Genomic DNA, 26,918 nt, shown 5'->3' with positions numbered 1-26,918 from the left:
TTTTTTTCGCTTCTTTTTGCCATCTCTCTATTTTGTATACTCGTTGTAATATAATACACAGTTTAAGTAGTATACAATTGAATTGAATTCAAGCTTGTGCATGAAATATGATATGTTAATTAATTGTTTATAAGTGGTCATTTAATTAGAGTGAAGCATCACTTATATGCGTGCTTGTGTGTGAATGAATATTTTGGGGTGGCAAATTCCCCACTTTAAGTGCGATAATGTAAACAAATTATGCATGCCAAACTCTTATCAATTTCTAGTAATATAAAACTATACAAATTTCACAATGTAAATAGGATGTTTGACTACAAGTCACCCTGCATTACATTTCTTCAGAGCACTTTAATACTTGACCATTTGAAAGCTTTAAAATTCAGACGCTTTAAATTTAAACATCAAATTACGCAACGAGCGCTAGATGGCGCTAATCTAATCATTAAATTTTCAAAATTCTTGTTTCTTTTTATTAACCAGCTCGTTTGTCATCAAACGCCTCATTTCGTTATGAAACACACTTGTTTTTTGCATTTTAAATAAGCAAATAAGTAAGAGTACACTGGGAATCTATGTATTTAAATAAACATTAAAAAAGCTTGTTTTAAGTCTAATATTTTAAAATGTCAATTGCAATTCAAATGCGGAACTCGAAGTAAATAAAAGTTGTAGACTTGAAATACACATCCGTATGCATACAAGTAGTCTGTACATATGTGCGTATGAGTAATACACGAGAGTGTAGCTGCCAATAAGTGCAAAACCTGCAATAATCATTTGCTTTAATCTGTTGACTACCGGGCACATCGAGATGCTTGTACTTTCCCCATAAATATCTGTGTACAAGCGACGGGCAATACCTGTGTTGTGTTGCCCAAAGTCTGAAATCCCAACTACTTAATGCTATTGGCTGACCGGGTGAATTAGAAATGCCCACATTAGTGTTCAGTGAGGCCAATTGCAATCGGGGGGGATGTGGAAGGGGAGCAAGAGCAATGTATTCAAGTGTGAGTGTGTGCGAATGTTCAGGCGAGTGTGCAAATGAATGCGAAAAGTAAGATGAATGATTTCAATTTGTTACAAGTGCTTTTAACTTTAGATCCTGGGCTGCTGGCAAACACGTCGGCATCATCTTGTACTCTCTCCTGCATGTCTGTGTCTGTACGTGTGTGTGTGTGAGTGTGTGTACTTTTGGGGGTGTGCGGGTCTGTTTATTTAGTGGCGGTTAGTTTGCTGATTTAATGCGGTTCGCCACTTCAGGAAAGAGTGGACGTCGTCAATTTTACCATTTCATTTGACAATGCATTTCATTAGGGTTTTCCTCAGCTTGCTCGGGTAATTCCTATTACATTAAAGTGGAACTTTAGTCAGAGCCACAAACATACACACACACAGACACACACACACAAACAGATACAAACGCACATACACATCTTGGGGTTTGTTTTTGGCTAATAAACACGACTCTTTACACTTGGCTGAAGGCAAAGTGTTGCCACTTCTGTGTACAATGTCGGCTGGACATTTATGGGATCTCAGATACAAGCAGCCAGAGCTACGTTTGTATAATTAAAAGCATTCGCTGCATTATTCATAAGCCACAAGAACAAGCGAGATCTACTCCCCAAGTAGAGAGAAAAGAAATGAACATGATGCGCTGTTATTTAGCTCGATTCGTGACAAATTGCAACGCATTTAAGGTCAAATCGTGTTAGGGCTTAAGTCAGTCAATATGTATGTTAATGGCAAGTAAATAAAACGCACATTAAGTGACAAGCGGAAATAAACGCATTAAAATGTCAACGATGTCAATTTCGGAATCAATTGTTCAGAAAAACAGCGCTAAACTTTTTTAATTAAACAAAATATGCCAGGAAGATGCGCACTTTCCGTATTGATTTGTAGTACGTGCTCGTTCTCCCTCCCCCTTTGGCATCAACCCCTCCAATATATATTCGCTTCGAATTAAATTCTTTGCTTTGCCCACCTCAAAGTGCAGCAGCAGCAGCAGCAAAAGATGAAAACAACAGCATCATCCACATAGCCAGCGAAAGCGACTTCGACATCGACATCGTCAGCGTCAGCATCAGCATCAGGCAAGTCCTTAAATTCCAAACACTTTGGAATGTGATCTCTAAACAATGCGGCCTCGGCATAATGACAGCAGCATGAAATGCCAACGAAGAGTTTTACCAAATACCAAATACAAAATACCAATAAAAGCACAAGAATCAAGAATCGAGAATCGAGTCCTTCGCATACATATTTATTATTCCTTCCTTCTTAAGCATTTTGCAGCCAGTTGTTTTGAATTTTTCTTTTTCGTATTTTTCGTTGCTTGTTTACTCTCACTCTTGTACTTGCGGCTTGCATTCAATGCTAGAACAAAGGAAAAGTCTAGGGAAATATGCTTAAGAACTTTTTATTGAAAATTAACTCTTTGTGATGCATTAAACTACAAACTCGAATAAAATACAAATACAATATAATCCAATGTCAATGCATGGTATACGCTTGGCTGCTTGCTTTGGGCAATTCTTAAGCATTTTCTATTGGCTTTCGAGTTTTTCCTTTTCAACTGAATCCAAATTGTTGCTAGTTGCCTTGCGGTGCTCCCATTGAATAGTCGATGGAAAACTATTTGAATTAAAATTGAATGAAAGCCAAATGCGGGCAATTCTTAAGCAATTCTGGTTGCTTTAAGTTTGCTTTGCTGAGCTGCAAATCAATACTTACTTATTTGGTTTCCCTTGAAATGAAAAGTCGAAAGTGGAGGAAATTGCATTTAAAAACTCTTTATTGGAAATTAACTCTTTCTATATATTAAAATACAATCCAACAGTAAATACAATACAACATATTAAAATGCAATACAATACAATACAATACCATACAATATGATCCAATGGATTGCGATGCCATGCAAAGCAATGCAATACAACGCGCTTCACACACACACCTACACACGCACACACACTCGTATGTATGTGTGTGTGTATGCATGTATGTATGTGTCTTCAAGTATTCATTGCATAGAACGAGGGTCTTAGTGATGCTAATCTTATCATCATTGAAATGCCTGAATATTTATGTTTTTCTTTTCTTTTTCATTTAGTTTTTTTTTTAATTTTTAAGTATAATAATCGCTAGGATAGTAATTATTATTTTATTTTTGTTTTCTTTTTTTCGTCTTTAAGTTTTTAAATAACGCAGAAGTTTTTCTTTCATTTCGTTTCGCTTCGTTTTATCTCGATTGATTTACGGTATCTTTAGAATTTTTTTTTTTTTTTTTGTTTTGGAACTAGTCTTGGGTTGCTTCTCACTTCGACATTCATGACCAAGAGGATAGATCTGCACTGATGAGGATTGAATTGCCGTACTCGTTTTTTTGCTATTTTATAAAAGTAAATAACACTTTATGCTTCGTTTATCGATTTGCTTATGTCAAAACTATTGTTCGATTTATTTATTTTTAATTGTAAATGGCCCTATATAACTAATCCATCGTTGACTTCGACGTCGACGTCGTCGTCGTCATGGTTTTCATCGACTTCATTGGGGTATGCACATCGTCATCATCATTGTTTAAAATTAGATTTCGTTCAACTATCGTAATATGTATATGTATGTATATTGTATGTATATATTGAATCGCAAATTTATGATTGATTAAGGTATAGAAACTTTAATATATTTCATTTTGTTTTTGTTTTTATTTTGCGTTTTTTATATGAATTTGTTGTATATATATTTCTTTATTCATTTCATTCATTCATTTACTTGATCATATCAATATATGTATATATGCAAGTATAGTTCATAAAACTTTTAACAATAATTTCAGTCGGTCATTTTGGTATGTAAATTATATATACTTAGACTAAAATTATTTTTGCTGCTTTCGATAAAACTACGTTTGCATTTTCGAAACTTTTGCTTATGTGGTTTTTTCTCATTTTCTTTTTCATTATTATTTTTACTTTTACTTGTAAAATCATTTAATATTTTAAATTAAGACACGAAATCGTTTAGGTTTAGATATGATTGTTGTTATTTGAATGATTGATGTAAAATTCTTTTCCTTAGTATGGTATCCCCCTCAAAAACATAGGCTCCAAAATTGTAACAGATTTATTATTAAATGAGAAACTTGTCTCCAAATCCATGAGTTTAATTAGGAATCATATTTAATACGGTACGGAATTTAATGTTGACTGCGTCAAGTAAGCTCGTCGAAACTGTTAGAATATGCCATTGTTTTTCGTTTTTCGTTCTTATTTGCCAGCTTTAGCTTTTGAAAAGGATATTTCAACTTCGGTGCGCCGAAGCGATGGATTCTTCATTTTAAATTGTCAAATATTAGTGTAAGAATATGCTCAAACCGGTCGAATATCGAATATCGACTGGCTGTTTGAAACACATGACATGGAAAATACATTTAAATTGTTAAGATTAACACTGTGATTTCAAGTATAGTAAGTCCAGTGTGAAAAAAGTTCATATATATATTGCAAATACATAAAGAGGTACTCTTAAAAGTATTCAAGACGATCAAAGTACACAATTAGTCAGAAATAATGTTTGAGCAGCTTTTGTTCTTGTTATATATTTTTTTGTTTTTTTTTTTTTTCATTTCGATTTTTCGATTTTGCATTGTATTATTATTATTAAACTCGTACTTATGTAGGTATGTATGTCGATACAATACTTTCTCAAATGATCTAAACTCATTAATAATATTCTGCAATTGTTTTTGTCGAAGAACCTTAACCTAATTTAAGACTTCCACTAGGGTCATTGGAATTTCAGGTACTTTGAAAATCTTATGAATTATTTTCTTTGGCAAGTAACGAAAACACTTTAAATCGTCTACAATATATATTGAATATCTTAAGAAAAGCGCACTTGGCACATACATATGAAAGACGTCTTGGTATGCGGTGAGTTAATCTACTCTCTAATTGCTTTAAACTAATGTCGTTGTTTGTTATTCATCATGTATGCAACACGTTGGTTATTTCGTTTTCTCTATTCACTATATAATAAATAGATTTCTATTCTTCCTATTATCGTTGTACTTATTAAGTAACACAACAAAATCTCGGGGCTGTTTTTCAAATAACAAAATTAACAATAAATTTCTGGATCGTCTATAACGCTATTTGCTTTTCTCTTTTCATTCGAATACGTATTGAAAATAGTTTTGATTTGTTGTGTGTGAATTTGCTTTGCTAAAACTTAAAAGACTAATGACAAAAATGAACTAAAATGATTTCATAAGTTTTTGACTTATTCCCATCTCAAGGAGAGGATCTAATAAATTTATTTGTGCAGCTGCTAATGCGTTCAAGGGCACATCGTAGGGTTGTACTAATCATCATATAATCGTATGTAATCGTATGTAAACCTAGTTCAGACAAAAGTTATAGTCACCATAGAAAGTCTGCTAAACCAGATCTGGCAGATAATGCACGTTGAAGTTTTGAAAAGCGCATGGAAATTTCAGCTATCCGAAGCGATTTGGTTGATTGGTTATCCTTAAACTAAAGTGTATCTATGTGTGCATGTAAGTATGTATATGTATACAAAGTACACATACACACATGTACATGTACTTTGCATGTACTTTTGAAACCGAAACTATCAATGGAGGATCCCACTTCACTTTATTGCTGGATTTTTGGAATTGCTCAGAACAAGTTTCTCAATGGGCAATTTTTAAAAGCATCACTGAGGCGTTTTTTCAATTTCGCTGAAAATATAAAACAAATACAAATCAGTTTATTGTGAACGAGCTGAGGCACGAAACTTTTACAACTTAGGAAAATTGCCTACGTAAAGTGACATGTAAAACATAGGAAGAAAATGAAAGAGTAAAATTTGTTTACGAGTTTTGATTGCTTTTGTTTTCTTTTTCACCCTCTCTACGAGTCGAGCATGACAGGACAATTTTTCCCTAAGGGTTTTTTTTCGATTTTCATTGTTGTGTTTTTCGCAATTTTTTATTTTTATTTTTTTTTTTGCTTTTCTGTGGTTTGCAAGTTTGTCTTTCGTCTGGAAGTGTTCATGGTATGATGAGGTATGGACACGACACAGATTGGCATTGCCACCACCTACCTTAAGCCTTAGTTATGATGTGGTTTCTACCAACACAACGAAAAAGGAAAGATACATATCGAAAGAAAACGAAAAAGTTAACACCTTAATACTTACGCATCTTACTTGGATCGGACACGGATTGCCAGCCAATTGGATTTTGAAGAGTTGCATAGAGAGATAGAGACTCCAAACAAGCTACACATAACTCACCTTAACCGCTTTCAGTTTTCTTTGCTTTGGTTTTGCTTTAGATACAAACGTATCTCGGATGCAGATGCAGATACGGATGCGATTGCGTTTGCATTTTGTACGAGAGAGTACGAGTATGTGCTTAATACTTATGTAGTAGAAAACGCAGCTCACATTCCATTACACAATGTTTGTAAGAGTAGAGTAGAGTATACTTAGCAGTAGAATAGTAGTAGTAGTAGTAGTAACAGTTGTAGTAGTAGTAGTAGAAAAGATATAGACAGCAGCACCTGAGCTTATTGACATAGGTAAGAGAACATAGATAGGAACAGGAAAGTGGTTAAGATAGGTAGAGACAGAGAGGAAGTTGGATAGACAGTAATACAGACAGAGAGAGAGAGAGAGTCAGACAGTAAGAGAGAGAGAGATAGACACAGCCACACACATATACGGAAGATATGGAAGTTGGAAAAACATTTAGACTAACAGTCATGCCAAATCAAGTTCACTATACGTAGAGTATCTGAGTAGTCGCAGTAGTGTATTTGGTTGGTTGGTTGTTGGTTGGTTGGCGGATGTTGTACTTTTTATGGAGGATAACCGTAACCTGGTGCAACCTGGTGAATTGTGCTTGCCCAGAAATTAAGAAAAAACCCATTGTATTATTTGTGTTTTCTCATATAAGTATATATTTATACATATATATCATGTTTTTATTATTCATTTGTTTTTTTTTTACTTTTTGTTTTTTTTTTCTTTTAATTAAATGTTCAAAGTAACAATATAATTAATCAACTATTAACGTTTTCCTTATGTTTCTTGCATTTTGTTTTGTTTTTCGGTTTTTTTTTTTGGTTTGTTGTGTGTAGAACTGCTTTCACATCTACTTGTAATAATGACTTGAATGGTATTCTTTTCAACATTATTCTCGTTTTTTTTTTTTTTTGGTTTGATGTTGTTAAATTCATTTCCCTATTTAGTTACACATATACATATGCATATATATGTATATACTTTCATATATAAGTATGTATATATATTTTAATAATATTCAATAATCTGGTTTGCTATAAACTTTCCGATATACATATACATACATTATCATAACTAGAATAAATATTAAACGTCAAAACAAAAATTCATCTGAACCATTTAACATTTTCAACATTTATGATTACGTTAAAATCTTTTCTTTTTTTATGATTAAATAATATGTCATCCTTTTCTTCTTTCCTTTCATAACTTTCCTTCTTTTTTTTTGTATATATTTTTTTTATTTGATTTTTTTTTTTTGGTTGGTTTTCTTTTGTATTTCGTAAACAATTCAAGTGAACTTCAATATCATATAGTATGTATTTGAAAAACGCAATAGAGATATTTGCTTGTTATAGAATCTAGTTAAACATTCGCTATATGTTAAGTAGTATGTAAGTAGAAAGCGTTTTCTCATTTAAGATTGTTTAGATCTAAGAATTGGAAAGAGCATAAGACTTCGGGGTTCGGTAAAACTAGTAAAATCTGTATGTAGGGGAAAACAGTACATAGTTGTAATAGTAGTTAGTAGTAGTAGTACATGTCGAGTAAGTATAATGCTATACGAATATAGTAGTAGTAGATATAGGCTCTAGAGTAGTAGTACTAGATGTTAAAGATGTTAAAGAGATTAAGCTTTCATCATCGGATAGAATCTATACGCTTTTCATAGAAGCCACATTAAGGCATTCAATCGTTCCTAACTTTGTATGGAGCGAAGGGGGCACTATAGGATTGCTTTATTAGATTGACAGAGAGCGGCATTAAAGCCCGAAACTGAAACTCAAGCTGAAGAGTTGTTGTTGTTGTTGTTCTTGTTCTTGTTGTCGTCGATAGTCTGACAAGAAAAAAAAAAACAGTTGAAGAGAAAAAAGGGACATAGAATTCTCGGTATTTGGGGATATTGGTTTTGTATGTTCATTGTTCATTGTTCATTATGATAATCGCGATAAGTAAGTATCGGTTAAGCTATTAAATACTCATTAGTTGGTAGCTAGTATATGATGGTATTTATGTAAATTGTACATTTATTTCTTTGGTATTTGTTTTGAATCTGTACATAACTTTTAACATTTACAACACCATATTCTTTGTTGGCTATTTAAATGCATGTGACTATATATGAGTTGTATTTAGTATATGTATAGGTATATGTATGCATGTATGTATCTGTGTAATCGTATCATCGACTGTGAATCAAAACGTTCATCATTTACAAAAGGAAAACAAATTTGTCACAACGTTCAGAAAGAATTGTGTATAATAAAATTAGTTGCATATTGTATTTAATCTGAAGTGTTTTGGTTCTCTTCTTTTTTGGTTTTGTTGGAATTTTGTTTTGTTTCGTTTTGTTTTTTTATTTTTTATTATATAGTACATATAAGATTACTTCTGTTGTAGATGTAGGTTGATGTTGTTGTTGTACTTGTACTGGTTGTAGTTGTTGTTTTCTTGTGCTGTTGTTGGATGTTGATGTTGTTCTTGTTCTTGTTGATGATACGAGAGTATATATCATATAAAACACCGAGAGTACATATGTCTGAAAGAGACCAGCGAGTCGTAGTTGTGGTGGAGAATTTGTAGAGTTGTTGTAGTAGTAGTTATTGTTGATGTAGTTGTAGGTTGTAGTTGTTGTTGATGTTGATGTTGTTGATGTTTCGTGTTGTATTCAGATTTGATTTTTAGGCAGAGTAGTAGTAGTAGTAGTAGTAGTAGTAGAGTGGCGCAGATTAAAGATTCAAAAGAGTGTTTCAAATCAAAAGAAGAGAGAGAGAGAGAGAGACACCAGAGAAAGAGAGAGATATAGAGAATGCAGTGTGATTAAAACATTTATTCATATGTATATTTATAATAGGTATATATATATATATTTTAAGTATGTATATTTCGATTAGTAGTTTATTTTATTGAAATAATAATCAACAAGAGTAATGCTTACATTCGGCCAAGACCGAAGCACAAATGTCCTTTCCAAAAACGTTTTCGTTTACTGATATTGATATGATTGATATTTTGGTTATCTCTATAAGGCAAACTACAGGCGGATGTAAAGACGGTATCGTGTACAACGTTTGGAAAGGTCATGACATTGTACAGAAAAAAAGAACGAAAAAAAAAACCGAAAATAATTGTGATATAGTAATATTGATAACATACATACAACAGCCATTCCATAAACGAACCATTCCGTGTGTTGCGTATTCGTGCTTCGGCAATCGATAAAGCAAACCATTTACAAGTAATTAAACTCCCGTTTCACCGTTTCACCATTTCACCATTTCAGCGTTTCAACGTTTCACCCGTTTTGCGCTTGACAATTCAAGCGATTTGCATCGTGGAGAATGGCTCGTTTATGTATGTATGTGTGCGTTGTTGACTTATGTATACATACAAGTATGTACATTCATGCATACATTGTTGCATTCTGTACCAGAGTACTTCAAATTTTGGTGAAAAATCGTTTATATACAATTTGGAGTGTTCTATGTACTATGTACTATATATTTTGTATGTATGTTTTTCGTTGTATTCGTAGAACAAGGTATTATGTAGGCCAGTTTCTACCCTTTTGGGAGCACATTTGCAACGTGAAGCAGACAACGCAGAGAGTGAGAGAAACAGAGTGGGAGAGACAGAGAGAGAAAGAGAGTAAGAGGCAGTGGGTGGGTGAGAGAGAATTGATATGCGGAACAAGACTATTTAAAACTGTTTCAATTTATTGGTTCCGTCTTTAAATATTTGCTGGCATTGCTTGTTAGTAATAAGTTATGTATTTTATGGCATTTACGTATTTTGTACGTGTTTTGTAATGTAATTCAAGATTTGCATGCGACTCTATTTAAAGTGTCGTGTTTATCATTTCTTTTTGGGGAGTATTTTTATTGGGTGGCTTGCAATATATATTTTGTGTGCGTTTCGCGGTGAGGAAAAAAAAACATGTATGCTAAATGTATCACAGCATTATGCTCTCGAACTGCCTAGCGTTTCTTATGAACTATTGTCCTTTGCTAAATGACTACATAGTACATCTAAGACTGGTATTTTTTTGTTTACTTTTTTTGCTTTTTATAATATCGTTATACAATATTGCCTAAAGGGTTATATATTATTTAATTGCCAACTTAACCAATATAATTTCATGTATTCAATTTTCAATAATGCAAAAAAACTCAAATATATAATGTATATTTTTTGTAATTTACGAGAGTAGTAAAGTATATAGAGATTTAGTAGTTTAGTAGGTATATAGTAGGTAGTTTAGGCAGTTTACTTACATTTCAGAAGCATCAATCAGTTTGTTCAATAAGAATCTCAAATCTCAAATAGCTTAGAATGTCTCAATTGTTGTTGTAGTTGTTGATGTTGTGTGTATGTTGTTTTTGTATAGGAAAGAAACAAAATATTACAGCTGTTAAAGAAGAGTTCTTTTGAGTTTCAAAAAAACAAACGATCGTGAATACTTTTTGTCGGTTTGGTTTTTGTTTTTGTTTTTTTGTGGATTTCTTGGAATAATCGTTTCGAGTACCAGCGATGATCTTAACATTTCTGCAGTCAATTATTCGATATCGATTTCGATTGATTTCTTTTTTTTAATTGAAATTTATTTGAATTGATTTGGAAATATGTATCAACAAAAGAATTATATATATTAATGATTTAATATATGTCGTCGATTTATAAATATCATCCATATCCATTTCCTTTCATCTCGTCTCATACTCGTGTATATACGTATTGTATTTATGTGGTATGTAAGTAAGTATGCATGTATTTTTGTTTGTAGTATGCATTGTAATGTTATTTAAAGTCCAAAAAAGATTTCAGCAACGTATTTCGACGGTTCGACATGATTCAGCAACCTCCTTGTTTGTTTGTCTCTGTCTGGTCTGTGTCTCGTGACTTTGTGACTGTGACCTGTCTCTGTCGCACCATTCGCATTTTGTTTAGTTTCGATTTCGAATTCGATATTGCATCGATTTTGGGGATTTCGAATTTCGAATTGGAATTGGAATTCGCTTCGTTTGTTGTTTTGTTTTCGTAATTCGTTTTCGTTTTTGTCTTGTAATTTCGTAATGCTATCAACTAAACAACGGTTATGTATTGTATATTGGGGCATTGAGTATATTACATTATCATCGAAGCAAAAGTGATTTGAATATTATTAAAGGCGTTTACTATATTTCGTTTATACATAATTTGGTTTATGTTTTAACTACTTTAAAATTCAATAGGATTTCACCGTCCTGTTTTCATATATTCATATATATATGTATACATATATATGTTTTTGTATATATATTTCATTATCATTATATATTATACTTTTATTATTATTATGTATATATATATATTTAATCCTTAAGTTGCTTCACATAATCTCAATCTGCGGCGTTTTATATATTTGCTCGATTTATTGCTGCCGAATTGTGAGTTGTTTGTTTGTTTTTTATTTATTTTTTCTTTGGGTTATATGTATGGTAAATAGATTATTTGTTTTATGCTTTTCCAATACTATGCTGCACGATTGAACATAATATATTTATAACGTTATATCAACAAATTGAAGTTAAGTGATTGAAATCAATTGCATTTCATAAATGTTTCGTTTTCTTGTTATACTTCATTTATTTGAATTTATGTGATTTGCATTTTCATTTTCTTTTTATATTTGTATTATGCGTATTCATTTTTTTGTTTTTTTTTTTTGGTATTTTTTTATGCATTTTCTTTTTGGGGTTTTTGTATTATTATTTTATGATGACTGACATATCACTGCATGACACATTTTCCCTCTATTTGAGTTTTTAGCTCATTTACTTGCGTTTCTATTTGATTTTTCAGTTCTGTAAAAAGAAATTGAGTATGGAAACAGCAATAAATAAGCATATTTTGTAGAGTAGACTACAAATGTTATGTATGTTAACTGGTATGTATATGTATTTTTATTTTTTATGGATGCTCAATGTAGTAACTGTTAAAATATAACTAGCATATAACGTAACGTCAATGCAGCGTTACGCAAAACGTAACACGAGTAAGAGTGCAATTTATTTTGTACGAGACAATATAAGTAGTAGGTAGTAAGTATTTGTTCTAAATGATAAAAAATAGTAGTAGTAGTTAAACGAACTTTTCAATGCGAATGTGTTTTTCAATTCAATATATAGTAGCAGTATTTAGAGAGACATCACTCAAAATGCAATGCAGCAGGTGGAATAAGGGGGGAGAACGTAATAAATAATTTCGTATTGTTTTATTTTCGTTTTGCTTGCTAAATCATAAATTCAAATACAAAAAACTCAACAAAGTCTTCTTAGTAAGTTCGTGTTCGTGTGTGTGTGTCTGTGTTTGTGTTTATAAGTAGTTAGTTAGTATGTGTAATTAATAGACAACAGAAAGCATTAGTTAGTAGAGTCAAAAGAGATTAAGAGAGCGAGAGTGAGAGAGACAGAGTGCAATGAAATAAATAGATGGTGTGTGGGAAATACACATACATATACAGCATGTATGCAATATATATATTGTACATAGGGAGAAGTATTATGTAAAATACATATATTACACACATTTTAAAGAGGAAAGAGAGTAAACAGTTGCAAGAGGGAAAAAGTTTGTATGTATTTTTTTTTTGTTTTTTTCTTGTTTTAGATTTAAATTTTCAATGTTTATTTATATTCTTTTTTCCTTTTGAGGTTTCTTTTGGTTTTGGTTTTTAGTTTAGTTAGTTAGCAAACACAATTACGAGAGGAAAAGTTTGTTTCATCAGGTTCATTTGAGATTTATTATGTTATGCGTGTTAAGTTTTCAGATGTAATTGAGCACTCAAGCCATTAAATAGTTCAAACAAAAGTTGTTCGTTATTTTATATGAAAAGTTCTATTAATTAGTTGGTGCAGTTGGTGAGTTGTAAAATGTTGTACAAAATGAAAAAGTTGTAAAATAATGTAAGTATAATTGAATAATTATTGCTAGCTACCCTAGACCTAGACACCTAAGACCCCTTATCTAATATTAATATTCTCGCTATATAACATATAGTATAGTATAGTATGGGTATTCCCATAGAGAGCCATAAATATTGTTCGCAAACTGAGCGACTAAGTGTGAGTGAGTGTTTTTTTCGGAAGTAGTAAATAGTAAGAGTTGGTATGGCATTCAATCTGGCTGGTCAACGATTCATTTGTTTAATCACAGATAGTAGAAGAGAATGATAGTAGTAGATAGTATAGAGAGAGAGTAAGAGAGACAGAGAGATAGAGAGTAATTGGAAATAGTTGTTGTTGATATTTGTTTGTTGCTGGTGGTTGGTTGAGTGGAATAGTTGATGAATTACAAATGCAAAGATTGCAATTAAGTAGAGATTACCACGCACATATATATAGAGAGGAGAGATTTCGCACTTACCTTAGTCTAATTAATGAAATTCTTAGTTACATATTTGCTTTCGACATGAAACCTAATTACAATATATTTCGACGCATTTCGAGCGTCAACTAACATCAATTGATAAACCCATTTTCGTTTTTTGTTTTCAATTCGAATACAACACATAAATTGAAAGTTATAAGAACCATTAAAAAGAAACGAAATTGTTGTTGACAACAAAAGATGAATGAAATCAGATAAAAGTAAATCAGAGAATGGAGTGCACACTTGATAGGCTTTAACAGAGATAGAGATAATATAGTAGTTATTCATTCGTTGCTTTAAGACTTGGAAGAGTTCCCTTCAGATAGTTTATAGCAGAGTTTTAGCTTACATTTAAACGAAGGATAGTTCTTACATTAGATAGCGCACAGGAAAGGTAAACAATATAGATATAGCAGTAGTAGTAGTTGAAGTAGATAGTTAGTAGTTGTTGATAGTTTATAGTTTATAGTTTATAGATAGATTAGACGAGCACGAGAAGATACGAGAGACATACACACAGATATACACACACACAGATTTACGATTACTACTTTCAAGCGTCGCAGAGAGTACGAGTATTATTATTTTTTGTTTTTAGCTGTTTTTATATTGTTTTGTAATGTTTCATTGTTTATTGTTGTTGTTTGTAGTTTATTGTAGATTTGACAGCCGCTTGATCTTAACTTAATCAAAACTAAAAAAGAAGATAAACTAAAAAGGAGTTCCATACAATTACAGTTACACATAGCACTAAGAATAGACGCAGCTCGCCTTTGATGAATTTAGATTATCAATATATATATAGTAAGTAGTATAGTAGAAGTAATAGCAGTAATATAGTTAAAGACCAGTTCAAGGTACATACATATAGATAACATATATATGGTGGGATTATAGCATGTGTACACAGACAGATACATACACATATATAGACAAGTCTCAGGCTACATACATACACATATCTCTCAATGTACGAGAGTGACGAAGAAGTGGAGAAGTGGAAGAATTATGTTGTGAGGAAGAAGAAACACGCTGAACTTACTTGTAAAATCGTCGAGCTCTTCCTGCTCAGCCTCGGCGGCCAACTCCTCGGGCGTCTTCTTTTTTCGCATCAGCGGATTGGGCTCCTCTTGTGGCGCTGCCTCAACGATTTCCTCCTTTTTCTTGATGTTGTACTGCAAGAGGGCAATGACGATAATCGGTTATGCGGTGCACAAAAAACATCGACATCGACATCGACATTGTCACTTTTTGAACTTTTGAACTTGGCACTTTCAACACTTTTCATTTTCTTTGTGTCACTTATCATCTTCTCTCTAGTTGTATTGGTCCTTTGAAATTCAATCTGACTCCGTTAGGGAGTCGCTCGTAAAAAGGACTCCCTACTAGAGTCAATTTGAACAGCAGCAGGAAGCAGAAGCAGAAGCACACACTTTAGATAATGTACACACATTATTCGGTCCACAGATTACCGCACATTGTTCTCGCCGATGATGGTAAAAGAGGGGAAGGGGAAAATGGGAAAAGAATGGCAGCTTACCTTATCGCGTATGTCCTGTCTCATTTTTTCGCGCTCTTCCTCCATTTTGCGATGCTTCTCCTTGCGTCGCTCTTCGGCCTCACGTATGGCCTCCTGACGCTCTCTCTCCTCCTCCTCTGCCTTTTCCTTATCGTCGCCATCATCACCGCCATCACCTCCTACAGCGCCTGTTTTTTTTTTTTTTTGTGTGTGAAACGAAGCAAAGACAACGTTTAACAATGCAATCATTTATAATAATATAATATAAAATATGGTATATTGTATGTTATAATAGTATATACTGTTGATTGTATATGGTATATAGTATATACTGTATACTGTCGATATTCAGCCCGTTCACAAATGCTATAGATTAAACGCAAATCAAAATCGGTCAAGACCAATTTTAGCTTGACATTTTGACACAGTCTCTCCCCATTTGATTAAAGAAAGAAAAAAAAACAAAACAAAAAACATAACATAGAAAGACAACGACTTTGAACTGAGCTCGTCTAAGCTGCTCGCTCAGTCTTATCATTGAGCCGCTTGGGAGGGGAAACGCGATTAGTTGGGGCACACAACAGCATTGGGGCGAGACATTGTGTTCGGCTTGGGCTCAGTCGAAAAGCACAGTAAAGTGAAACGTGCCACAAAAACTTGCGGAAGCAAATTGTGGCAATTTCCTGTGTGTGTGCAATTTACATGTGTGTGTGTGCGTGTGAGTGTCAGTGTGCGTGTGACCTTTTTGCAAACGCCGCTTGACCTTAGACCCAGTGACCAGTCGAGTGACAGTGACAGTGAAAACGCGTTGTTTACGCCGTCTACCAACTGCATTCCGTGCTCAGACCTCAAAGAGGCGACACACTAAACACTAAACACTTCAACCAAAAAAAAAAAACAGGCTACAAAATGTATCTCAAAGTGCTGGTAGTGTTAGTTTTAGCAGGCACTGTTAGTGCTGCATCTGCTGCTGGTGCTGGCAGCTTGGACAACAATCTGCTGCATTTTAAGGAGCAACTCGAACAGTTGCTTGACTTGAGTCGATCGCCTTGCCAGGACTTTTATGGCTACGTCTGTGGACGCAGTGCGAATGGGAATCAAACGTTGCGTCGTCAGCAGGAGCAACAACGTTTCCAGCAGCTGCTGAAATCAACGAATCCCGTGCAGATGCTGGACATGGAACTGCAGTTGATTAACTTTTACAAGTCCTGCGAGAATAATCGTGGTGCAGAAGCTTTGCGTTCTTCCCCGCTCTACAAAAGCAGCGGCGGTTGGCCAGCCTTGGAGGCAACAACCAACAATCAGTCGCTGCATTGGCTGGCGGTACTTGGCAACTTCCATGAGATGGGTGCACCGTATTTCTTCGAGACGAAGATTAGCATGCAGTCGAATAAGCGAGTGGTTACCTTGCAACCGGACACCACGAGGCGCCACACGATGCGCAAGTTTGAGCAGCGAGTGGGCGAATTGTTGCAAGGCTTTGGCGTCGAGCAGAGTCGCGCTCATGTCACGTCGCTCGAGGTGCTCAGCTTGGAGCGCAGTCGTCGGGATATTGTGAAGACGGAACGCATCGACGATCAGGTGCAGTTCAGCTATATGAATTTCAAGCGCAGCTCGTTTGGCAACGCCTCGCTGAATCGCCTCGATTGGGATGGTTATTTCAGGAAGCAGCTGGGCGGTAAAACGCTGCAGCCAACGGATGCGGTGGTGGTGAAGCAATTGCCTCGACTGGTGGACTATTTGCTGCTGTTGCAGAACACGAGCATGCATCGGCTGCTCAATTGGCTGTGGATTGACTATGTGATGGGTGCGTATACGTAATATTGCGCATACGTTAATGCTTACACTTTGCCTCCTTCGCAGATATTGCTGCCGCAGACTGCCAACAACTGGTGGACACATATGCTGGCGATGTCTATGCTCATCTGTTGCAACGCGTCAGCGCGAATCGTGTGCAGACAACACAAATGTATGCGGCCATTGGACGGGCGTATAAGACGCAACTGGCGGGCAGTGTGTGGATCGATGAGATCTCCGAGCAGGCCAGTCAACGTTTTCTCGGCCAACTGATGCACATGTCGCTGAACGGCGACGAGCGACTGAATGCCGCCTATCACGAGCTGCAGCTTGGACGTCGCAGCTTCTATCGCAACATGGAGAAGTTGCGTCGCTTTCAGCACAAGCGGCAAGCGACGAGCAGCTCGCAGCAAGCGTTGTGGCAATATGTGCAAGTCTTCAACACCATCAACGGACTGCTGCCGCAGCTGCAGAATCTGAGCTCGCCGCTGAACTATGCGCTGATTGGCGAGCGTTTTGCACGCTCACTGATTGCCGCCGGCAGCAACAGTCGGACGCCTGGCGCCTGGCGCAGCATGGACTCGGAGCGACAGTTTGCCGTGTTCCAGAACTGCAGCAATACGCTCAGCACTGAGCGTCTGCCCAATGCCAATGATCTGTTGCTGGGCATGCTGGCGCAGCGACAAAGCTGGACCTGCTACAAACAACAGTTGCCACAGACAGCGTCGCGTTTGAATGCCCAACTTGGCGGTGGCCGAATGCAGTTGTCACTGCAGCGACTCTACTTCATTGGCAGCCTGCTGGTGGAGTGCCGCGAGAACAGCAGTCAACAGCAGCAACTGCAGCAGCGGCAGTTGCAGCACGCCATCTTGCGTAACTCGGTCGAGTTTAGCGAGGCCTTTGGTTGCCGCAATGGCGATGCGCTCTACGCGCAGCAGCAACGCTGCAAGCTCACTCCATAGCACACCGAGGGTGACAAAAACACACACACATACACATGCACTCATTTACACTTACACACATACGCAGACAGACAGACAGACAGCAGGCAGATTGGACAAAGTTAAAAAAGTTGTCAGCAGCTTTAATGCATAATAAATGGTCGAAAAACTGAGCAAAAGATTTCTGAGGATTTTCGCTGTCGCCAGACCTTGAACTTTTCTTTTTCCATTTCTGTTTTTTTTTTATATTTTATGCTGAACGTTAAAAATCGATACAAAGAACGCCACGTTCTCGGTTAGAGGCCGCCGCCAAAGTGTGATTGATTTTTTTTTGTGTGTTTTTGGTTGTTGCTTAGTTGATTATGCAGAGCATATGGAAGGCATTTTGTGTGTTGTAATGCAAAAAATGTGTTTAAAGGAAAGTTGCGAGTAGTTTTGTTTGTTTCGAGTAGCGTTTTCTTTTGGTGGACTTACGTTGGAGTGTGAGAAGAGTTGTTCAGTCAAGAGTTGTTGCAGTGTTTAGTAGTTGAAGTAGTAGAGATAGTTAATAGAAATATATAGAGAAATTATGTATGTAAATAGTGAGCACACAACACCGAAGTACCGAATATCGTAATTGAATATCGTAAGACGTAACGTAACGTAACGTAACGCAACGTATCGAGTGATGTTGTTTGCATACCAATGAAATTCATAATTTCGGGGCGCTTTTAGGCCAATGCTATCTCTCCGTAGTTGTGGCTTTTTGTGTGCTTTGGTCACGATGCGACAACGATAATTGCAGCGTCAGTGACTGCGACAGCGACGACAACGACAACCACGACGACAACGACAACTACGGCGACGATGACGATGTCTCACACACACTGAACTGAGTGGAAGTCGCAAGTCAACTATGGCTGCGTTTTGCAGCTGCTGTTGCTGTTGCTGCTATTGCTGCCTGCGACTGCTGCAATTGTGACACACTGAACGCTGCGGTTTCAGCCAGCGACTCATCGTCGTCGTCGTCATCGTTGCCATCGTTTTCTTCTTCGTGTTGCTCCTCGTTGCTGTTCTTGTTGTTGTTGTGTTGAACTTCGGCTGTGCCTTCGTTTGCTTTGAGTGCCGTTGGTTGCCATGGCGAACAATCGATTCTGTTGGCGAAGCTGTTGAGCTGTTGAGCTGGCGAAGTGCGAACGCGGTCACGAGCGCACACGAACTGAATGCACGCAAATGAACTGAACTGAACTGAACTGAACTTGACTCTGTGTTTCTTTCTTTCGTTGCCGACTTTTGCGCGAACTCTCCTCGCCTGACAGGCTTAAGGCTGCTGCTGCCTGCGACTCTGGGATGCTCTTCGACTCTTCGGCTGCTGCTGATTGCGTCAGAGTGAGTGAACTTCAGTCGCTGGAGTGCAGAGCTGGAGTAGGAGTATTGTCAGCGATAGCCTGGCTTTTTATGCCAAAAACAGCGACTGCTGTCGCTGCGGTTGCTGCTGCTTCGCAGTCGCTGTTCGCTGTTCGCAGTTCGCAGTCGACGTCGCCTGGACCGCGTCGTGATTTGGATTCTGAGCACACACACACAGGATGACCTAAGCGCAGGGGATGACGCTTAACTTGCAACTAGGAAACTGAGCAGCCCAAGTCCAGCGCCTGCGCAGGACCGCAAAACACTTTTGCCTGATAACAGCAGCAGCAGCGACAGTCGAGGCAGCAGTCGAAGCAGCAGCGACAGCGACTGCGAGTTGCGCTTTGGCTCGCTCTAATTATTGTTGTCTCGCACTTAACGTCGACGTCGCAGCCTCCGAAAAACGGCGCAAACGCACAAAAAATTCCCACGCGTTGCTCTTGAGCGCTTTTCCGGGCAGCAGTCGAAGGGCAGAGCAAGGAGGAGGGAGGGGGATGCGTTTTTGGGGGTGTCGTAGTGACCACATTTTTGCTTAAGCGCGTTTAAATAGCTTCGTCGTGGCAGCAGCGTCGCAGCATCAGTCACAGTCTCTGCCACAATTTCGCAGTCGCTGTCTCTGCTACTATTGCTGCCTCTGTCGCTGCCTCTGCCGCAGTCGCTGCCTCTGTCGCTGCCGCTGCATGTTGTTGGTCGGTCTGTTGGTCGCTTGGTCTATGTGTTATGTGTTAAAGGCAACGCACATTAAATTGAATTTATAGTCATCAATTTGCTGAATAGCTTTGTGAATTAACTTTTTAGGGTGCGCTTGATTTGTGTTTCAACGCTCTCGTTTATTGTTTTCTTAAATCAGTCAAAGTATTTTCATAATAAAAATTGATTTGTCCCCAAAAATGTTTGCCAAATGTTGCAATCCCTTCTCAACACTTCCTTCCCCCCCACTCCTCCACAATTGCTACCGAAATGTTGCGTTTTTATGCGACTTTTGTAATTTGCTTTATGAACTTTATGAACTTTGCCTTTTATGCCTTTCCGTTGTTCTCTTCGCTTTGCTTTGCTTGATTTTATTTTTGAGATTTTCTTTTCTATTTGTGGCTGCAACTGACTTGTAATAAACAAGCCAAGTTCTTCGTCTTCGGTTCTGTTCTGTTCTTTGGGTGGTCGTAAAGCATCTTTTGCGACGACGAAGAAGAAGTCCTTTAAAAGTCAGAAAGTCAGTTGCGAGTTTTAGATGCCACGCTGCATGGCAAGTGCACAACTCAATTAAAAACTAATCAAGCCTATTGTAATATAATTATCATGACAGCATAATTAACACCGCTTGTGCATGCTGTTCACCTCCCACTCCTTCCCACTCTTCCCACTCCTTCCCACTCTTTCCCATTTCCATTCCCATTCACAGCATCGCTCCATCAACTTCATTTACTGCTTTCCCATTTATTCTCTTTTACTACAATTTGCCGGCTATTTTGCATATTTCATTTATTTTCTAATGGACAACCCGTTGGCCATCGATGGCCCCTTAAAGACTGCTTCACACACACACACATACACCGAAAAAAAGCAAAGAAAAACGGAAGCCTTCAATTTGTGTGCAGCATTTTCTTGACAGCGTCTCTTCTCCCACCTTTTTTCTCCCTTTTTACTCGAAATGAAATCACTTTGAATCTGAGTATACAAATTGGTTGTTCTAAGACCATTTTTTCTTTTTGCGCTTTCCTATTTTCATTTTCTTTGCTTTCATTTCAGTTTTTTTTTCCATTTTTTTTTTGTTGCTGCTGCTGCCGTTAAAAGCTTTACTTTTGCCGCTGCGTGTCTTGGCCATAATGAGGGTACTTAATACCTAGCCCTGCGGCCGGGCCGTGATATATCATCGTGGCAAGGAGTATATACTACGTTATGCGTTATATGTATAGCAAGCGAGCGAGGCTAAGTGCTATGTGGAGCTGTCCGGCAGTCGGCAGTCATAAGTCTGATATACGATCTAAAGAGCGGATAAGTAAGTCGCACGCTGCGTTTTATTGCTTCGACTGCTATTTTGAATACCAACACGTCAGAGCTTGGTGCCAAATGGCAAAGAATTGAACGGGGTTGGGGGAGAAGGTGGGGGAGGGGGTGGGGAAGCAGAGGCTTCTCTAGTAATTGTCTTAGGCTGTGGATATGGATGTCGCATTGAATCTGAATGTGGATGACTGGGTGACATTTATGCGACTTAATACGCGCACGCTGTGGGAATACTACATTAGAGTTCCATTTCCACACACACACTGGCACACACACATACTAGCACACACACACTTATAAACATATAAAATGACAAGAAATGGAAAAAGGAAGCAGCAACCATTTGTGCCGAGTGCTCAGCGCCTCAGTTGCCCATCATCCTTTTACTTTACTCCGTGTCTCTCTCTCTCTCTTTCGCTCTCGCTCACTTCTCTTTCACTCGCTATCTATCCATCTTGCTCTCATGCTGCACCCCCTTCTCTTTGCCTTGTGTGTGCGTAATTTTTCTGCTCGTCGCTTCATTTTTTTTCTCGTTTCTTTTTTTTTGTTCTCTTTGCGTTTCGTTTTATTGTAAGGAGTTGGTGAAAAGGCACGAACGTCAAATTATTTTCTTGCTTAATCCGGTTCAAGACCGCTGAGCTTTGTTACAGCCACCGCCCCTTCCCCTCTCCACTCTCCCGCCAACTCCTTCCGCATCCGCATCTGGGTCAGAGGTTGTGTGGAGAGAGAGGGGGAGAGAGAGAGGGAGAGAGGCTGGGCGGCGACGTGCTACAAATGACAGGAAGCGGGCACTGCCAATGGCTTGACTTCAGCTTGGGTTATTCGCAATCCTGTGTGCGTAGCTCTATAACTAGGATGTGGATGAGGATGTGGAGGCTGCTTCGACTTCAACTTCGACTGGCTTAAGCAGCTGAGAGCGTTGTCGTTGCTACTTCCATTTTCCGCCTGCCATCCCCGATGATTTCATTGTCATAGTCGCTAATAGCAACTACCATATTCTTGGCGTAATTACATTTTAACAGCCTCAAAGAGCCTGAATATTTACTTATGGTCACAGTACACACTCTCACACACACCACGTCGAGTCTTACACTTGTATCTGTATCTGTATCTGTTGCTCTGAATGTATCTTTAGTTGTGACTGTGACTGTGGCTGCTGCGTGCGTGTGCATAAGTAAGCGCAAAAGTCGACTCTGCACAAAGGCACAAAGATGCCGGAGGAAGGGGCAGTAGGAAGGGGGCGTTACAGTGGGCGTGTGCCAAGTGTTAAGATGTTGTGTGTGTGTACTTGTACTTGTGCCAAAAGGATCCTTCCTGCCTTGCGCCTTCGTCCTGCCCCCTTCGCAGCTTATGGCTCTTCATAATGACGCAAGTAAATCTCATTGCCATTTCGCTGGCTGCACTCAATTCTTTTTTTCTAGCGCCAGCAATTAGTTGTAAGCCGACAACACTCCACAAGCTTGCCGCCTGCCCCCTGCTACCCCTCTACCCCTCTACCCGCTGCCCGCATGCCCAACACCCGCATCTGCTTCCCCCCGCCTCTTTGTGCCTCCATCATCAGCATGTTGGACCCCGCCCCACACTCGTAACTCGTGGCGTGGCAGGCATGTCAATGTCAGGAATGTGCCTTCATGTCAGTTGAATGCTGGAAATTTGACAAAAATGCCTGCAGACTTTGCCTCCCTTCCCTCTGTCCCCCTTCCCTTTCCCCATCCCTCTTCGGACCGAACGACAGCTGATAAACTGCATGCAAATATTTTGGTCGCTCTGCCAGCTGTTCGAGCACAAATATTTAAAGAATTTTTAATATGCACCATTTATGTGGGACTACCATTTCACCCCTCCTCCTTCTCCTCCCCATCTCATTCCTTTTTGCTAGGCACACAGTCAGAATTTAATGCGTCATTTTGCGTATAGTTCTGTGGTCCTTTTGTGTCCCGATGGGATTAGTTATGCCACGCAGCTGATGCTACGATGCTGATGCTACGTGAGAGGCGACAACTCATGATGCACCGCATTCCAGTTTGCCACTGACACGAGGTTTTAGCAATCAAAGCATTTGCAGTTGAACGCTGCTAAATTAATTACGCATACGTCACGTTGGCCAGACATAACTACTTTTTTTTTTGCGCGCTGTTCATGTGAGAATTAGAAACGCTTTTCAATTTGTGAATTAATGTGAGGTTAAAGTGCTGAGGAGGCGTGTATGCTTTTAGATATAAACTGTAGTTAAACAGTGAAGAGGTTAAGAAACAGTCGAGAGAAAGAATTGAATTATCTAATAAATAATGTTAAATGTCGAGATACACAATTTCTAATCACTTTCGGAACCAACGATGCCTATAGGTAGTTAAAAACCAGAGACGCAATTTATTATTGGACTTTTTTTTTATTTTCTAGTTTTCTTTGTTATATAATCATTAGTTTAGTCAACTGTTTTACAATTTCCGTTTTAGTATTTTCAAATTGTTGTATAATTTTTAATACAACATCAAAACTTTCTTAAATTCCCGAAATTTCATTCGTTTCCGAAAGTTTTATTTAATTTCATTTTACATTTTTAAAAGTCGCAGGCTAATAAACCAGTATTAAAACAAACATATCGATAATTTCTTAAGAGGCTTGTAGCAGACTGATATACTAACATTAGCACAAACATATCGATAAACTGCTATCGCTAAAGTAAGTGCGATAACACTCTAAAAGAGATTTCTCCATTTCTAGATAATAAGAATAATAAGAAGAATTATTGAGACTGAGTATTACAACAGAGTGTTCGCATAAATAACTTGAGTTTATTTAATAAATATTGTAAAGCAACTACTGCATTTAACTGTATTACAGATTTATTCAATAAATTCATTTGGAATACATATTTGACTAGACATATTGCTGCCAATTTGCATAGTTCTTAACAGCAATTGAATTGCCAAGAAACCATAAAGCAAAGCTAATCCTCAATAATGTGCCTCTAGACAGAATTGTCAATAAAGTCAAAGGAATCTAATCACCATCAATACAGTTATAGTCAATAAAATAGATATATGTTTTTTGTCCAACTTTTAGTTGAGCTGTTAGCAAGCATTTAACTTCTTAAAGCTGTTAATCGCAATAAGAATATCTCTCAACTATCACACAAGAGCAATCAATAAATCAATCCAAAAAGCATTTCCATTTGTTTAGCACTCATTGAATTTCACAATTAAGTGTTGACCACAAAAATTGGCATAAGAATGCCAAGACAAACACAACAAAAACATTAGACGAAGAGTATCTGCTGCATTCATGTTAAATTATTGAACTAATGAAATCGTTGCGAACAATTAGAACAACAAGAACGCATGGTGACACAACCATAATCAAGGTTAGATTATATAATTGAATTTAAGCATTAACCACACACAGACACAGAGATAGAGAGAGAGAGAGAGAGAGACACCCACAATCCTGGGAAGCAAGCAGGTCGTGTCTAATTTTCCATTTGGTTTTCCACATGATGGACACAGATGTGTCGAGCAATTGAAAATTTGCAAATACGAGTATAAACGGTGCTCGAAGGAGAACGAGGACGGAGGGAGAGTAGGGGGGATAAAAACTACATATACATCAATTGCACATGTTGTGGACAGCTGTAGCTGCTTTCCATATCTAGTATATATGTTTATCTCTGCAGCTGTAGCTGTAGCTGTATCTATATATCTGTGAATGTATCTGTATCTGTATCTGTATCTGTCATGTAGGTGCCCGTGTCTTGCATGCCAGTGGCATGTGTCGCATGTGTCAAAATGTTTGCTCATCAAAATGGGCACTGAGAATAGTAGAGAGAGAGAGACAGAATAGTGGGGAGAGAGAGAGAAAGAATAGAGTAAAGAGTGTGTACTATGTACTACACATATATTTGCTTTGTTGTTGTTTGGTTTTTTATTGAGGACTCAGCATTTGTGTGTTGTATTGACAGGCTTAGCTAACTTAAGTGTATTTTAGGGGGACGGCAAAAAGGGTTCTCTTTTTTTTGTTTAGGGATTTAAAATAGAATAGATTGTAATAGTATTATACATACGAGAGATAGAGATAGTGTTATATATATATGTATATGTTATAGTTAAGTATATGTACATAGCAATAATATTTACTTATACTTTACCTCATTGTAAATACGTTGTATATTTAGTTGTAGAGTTGTAGTTGTAGTAGTTGTAGTTGTAGTTAAGAGTAGTTATAGTAGAATAGGTAGTAGAAGATGTAAGTTGTTTTGTAGTTAGTATGGTTCCATATTTTGTTATTGTAGTAGTTGTTGTAGTAGTACGATAGTAGTACGATAGTTGTACGATAGTAGTACGATAGTAGTAGTAGAAGTTAGTAGTTGAAGAAGTAGAAGTTGAAATATAAATAGTTGAAAAAGCATTTAGAACCAAAAAGAGAATATATTTATTGTTTTCTTTTTAAGGTTTATAGTAGTGAAAAGCAAGAGATAGGAAATAGTAGTAATAGTTGTTAACGTTCAATAGAAATTGTAATTTGTTGAATGCAAAATCAAATTGGAATCGTATAAGTATATATTTGGTATTTGGTTTGTTTAGTTTATAGTTTTGGCTTTTTGTTTTTCTTTTGTTAGTTTGGTTAACGAAATCAGAAATCAGAAACAGAATTCAGAAACAGAAAACTCATCACAATGCTAAGGTATGTGGTGTTCTCAAATAGTTGAAAAAGTTATAGTAGAACGATAGTATATAGTACAAATGGTTGGTTGGGTCTCAAATTCTCTATACAAAATGTGGCTCTAAATGATGTTTTCGAACTCAAAAATGCAAATTGAATTTTGTTGCAAAGAATTTAAATAATAAATGTTAATTAAAATAGTTTCGTTCGCGCGCATTATCATTGTTGTTGCTCTAGGGTAATGTTTTTTATTTGATTTGATTTTTCTTTGCTATAGTTTCGTTTTAAGCAGATTCAAATTGAATTCGATGGCAGCAGCAAAAAGTTTTGTTGACAAAAGTTTCGGGAATGCATAATTAACGTTAGTGAAAAGCTCATTTTATATATACTTTTTGTTGGGTGCAACTATGGCAGACGCTTTTTGGCTTTGTTGTTAAGGGGCGGGGGGCAGTTGTGCAGCAAGTAAAATGCGAGTACATATGTAAGTTGATGGAATAAATTTGAGTTTGTAGTAAAAACTAAAAGGCAATCAAGCCCAAAAATGCTTTTGGGGGGTTAGCATATCATATACGAGTATGGTATCATATCATGTGGCATGGCATATAGTATCATTATATATTATATATATTGAACACGGATGCTGATCATATGTGGGAAGGTGTCGCTAATTTGGAATTTGTTGCTTTTCATAGCATATATGCAATATACAATACAATCATATAGATTCGAATCAAAAGATGATTTTTGCTGGTGTTGTGGTTAATATTATTGTATTTATTATAGTATTACAAAAAGGAGTACGAGTACGAGTTGAATGCAAAGAAACGATTATATAAAAGGTATTTTATTTTGATTTGAATATTACCGCCTGCAGCATCTGT

At 37.0% G+C, this 26,918-nt stretch overlaps 2 protein-coding genes across 12 annotated transcripts in view; one reads left to right on the top strand and one right to left on the bottom strand.

Annotated features, from left to right (window-relative positions):
- Positions 1–4,280: 4,280 nt before the first annotated feature.
- LOC133838264 (complexin) overlaps positions 4,281–26,918 on the bottom strand; it is a 33,055-nt gene continuing 10,417 nt past the window's right edge. For 5 of the 11 annotated variants that reach the window (XM_062269317.1, XM_062269316.1, XM_062269313.1 and 2 more), the window contains exons 4-7: positions 26,903–26,914; positions 15,275–15,432; positions 14,777–14,909; positions 11,366–12,167 (exon numbers count right to left, since the gene is read on the bottom strand). In XM_062269317.1, the coding sequence (XP_062125301.1) occupies positions 12,094–12,167; positions 14,777–14,909; positions 15,275–15,432; positions 26,903–26,914 (377 nt within the window). In that variant the 3' untranslated portion in view covers positions 11,366–12,093. Of the gene's footprint in view, positions 5,756–11,365; positions 12,168–14,776; positions 14,910–15,274; positions 15,442–18,673; positions 18,925–26,902; positions 26,915–26,918 lie in introns of those variants that run through there. The other 6 variants (XM_062269320.1, XM_062269322.1, XM_062269323.1 and 3 more) reach the window with 6 other exon arrangements.
- LOC133838253 (uncharacterized) lies at positions 15,801–18,199 on the top strand. Its single transcript, XM_062269300.1, has 2 exons — positions 15,801–17,060; positions 17,117–18,199. The coding sequence occupies exons 1-2, from the start codon at positions 16,163–16,165 to the stop codon at positions 18,010–18,012; spliced, it is 1,794 nt and encodes a 597-aa protein (XP_062125284.1). The 5' UTR covers positions 15,801–16,162; the 3' UTR covers positions 18,013–18,199.

This window comes from Drosophila sulfurigaster, chromosome 2R (genome assembly GCF_023558435.1).
Source record: "Drosophila sulfurigaster albostrigata strain 15112-1811.04 chromosome 2R, ASM2355843v2, whole genome shotgun sequence".
Lineage (NCBI taxonomy): Eukaryota > Metazoa > Arthropoda > Insecta > Diptera > Drosophilidae > Drosophila > Drosophila sulfurigaster.
The sequence above is the reverse complement of the archived record's forward strand: the minus strand, read 5'-3'. Positions and strand labels throughout refer to the sequence as shown.

Excerpts from the sequence above, each read along its gene's own strand:
- LOC133838253 (XM_062269300.1), top strand. The coding sequence starts at position 16,163 with ATGTATCTCAAAGTGCTGGTAGTGTTAGTTTTAGCAGGCACTGTTAGT. Across the intron at positions 17,061-17,116 it reads GTGGATTGACTATGTGATGG|ATATTGCTGCCGCAGACTGC; the intron begins GTGCGTATACGT and ends CCTCCTTCGCAG.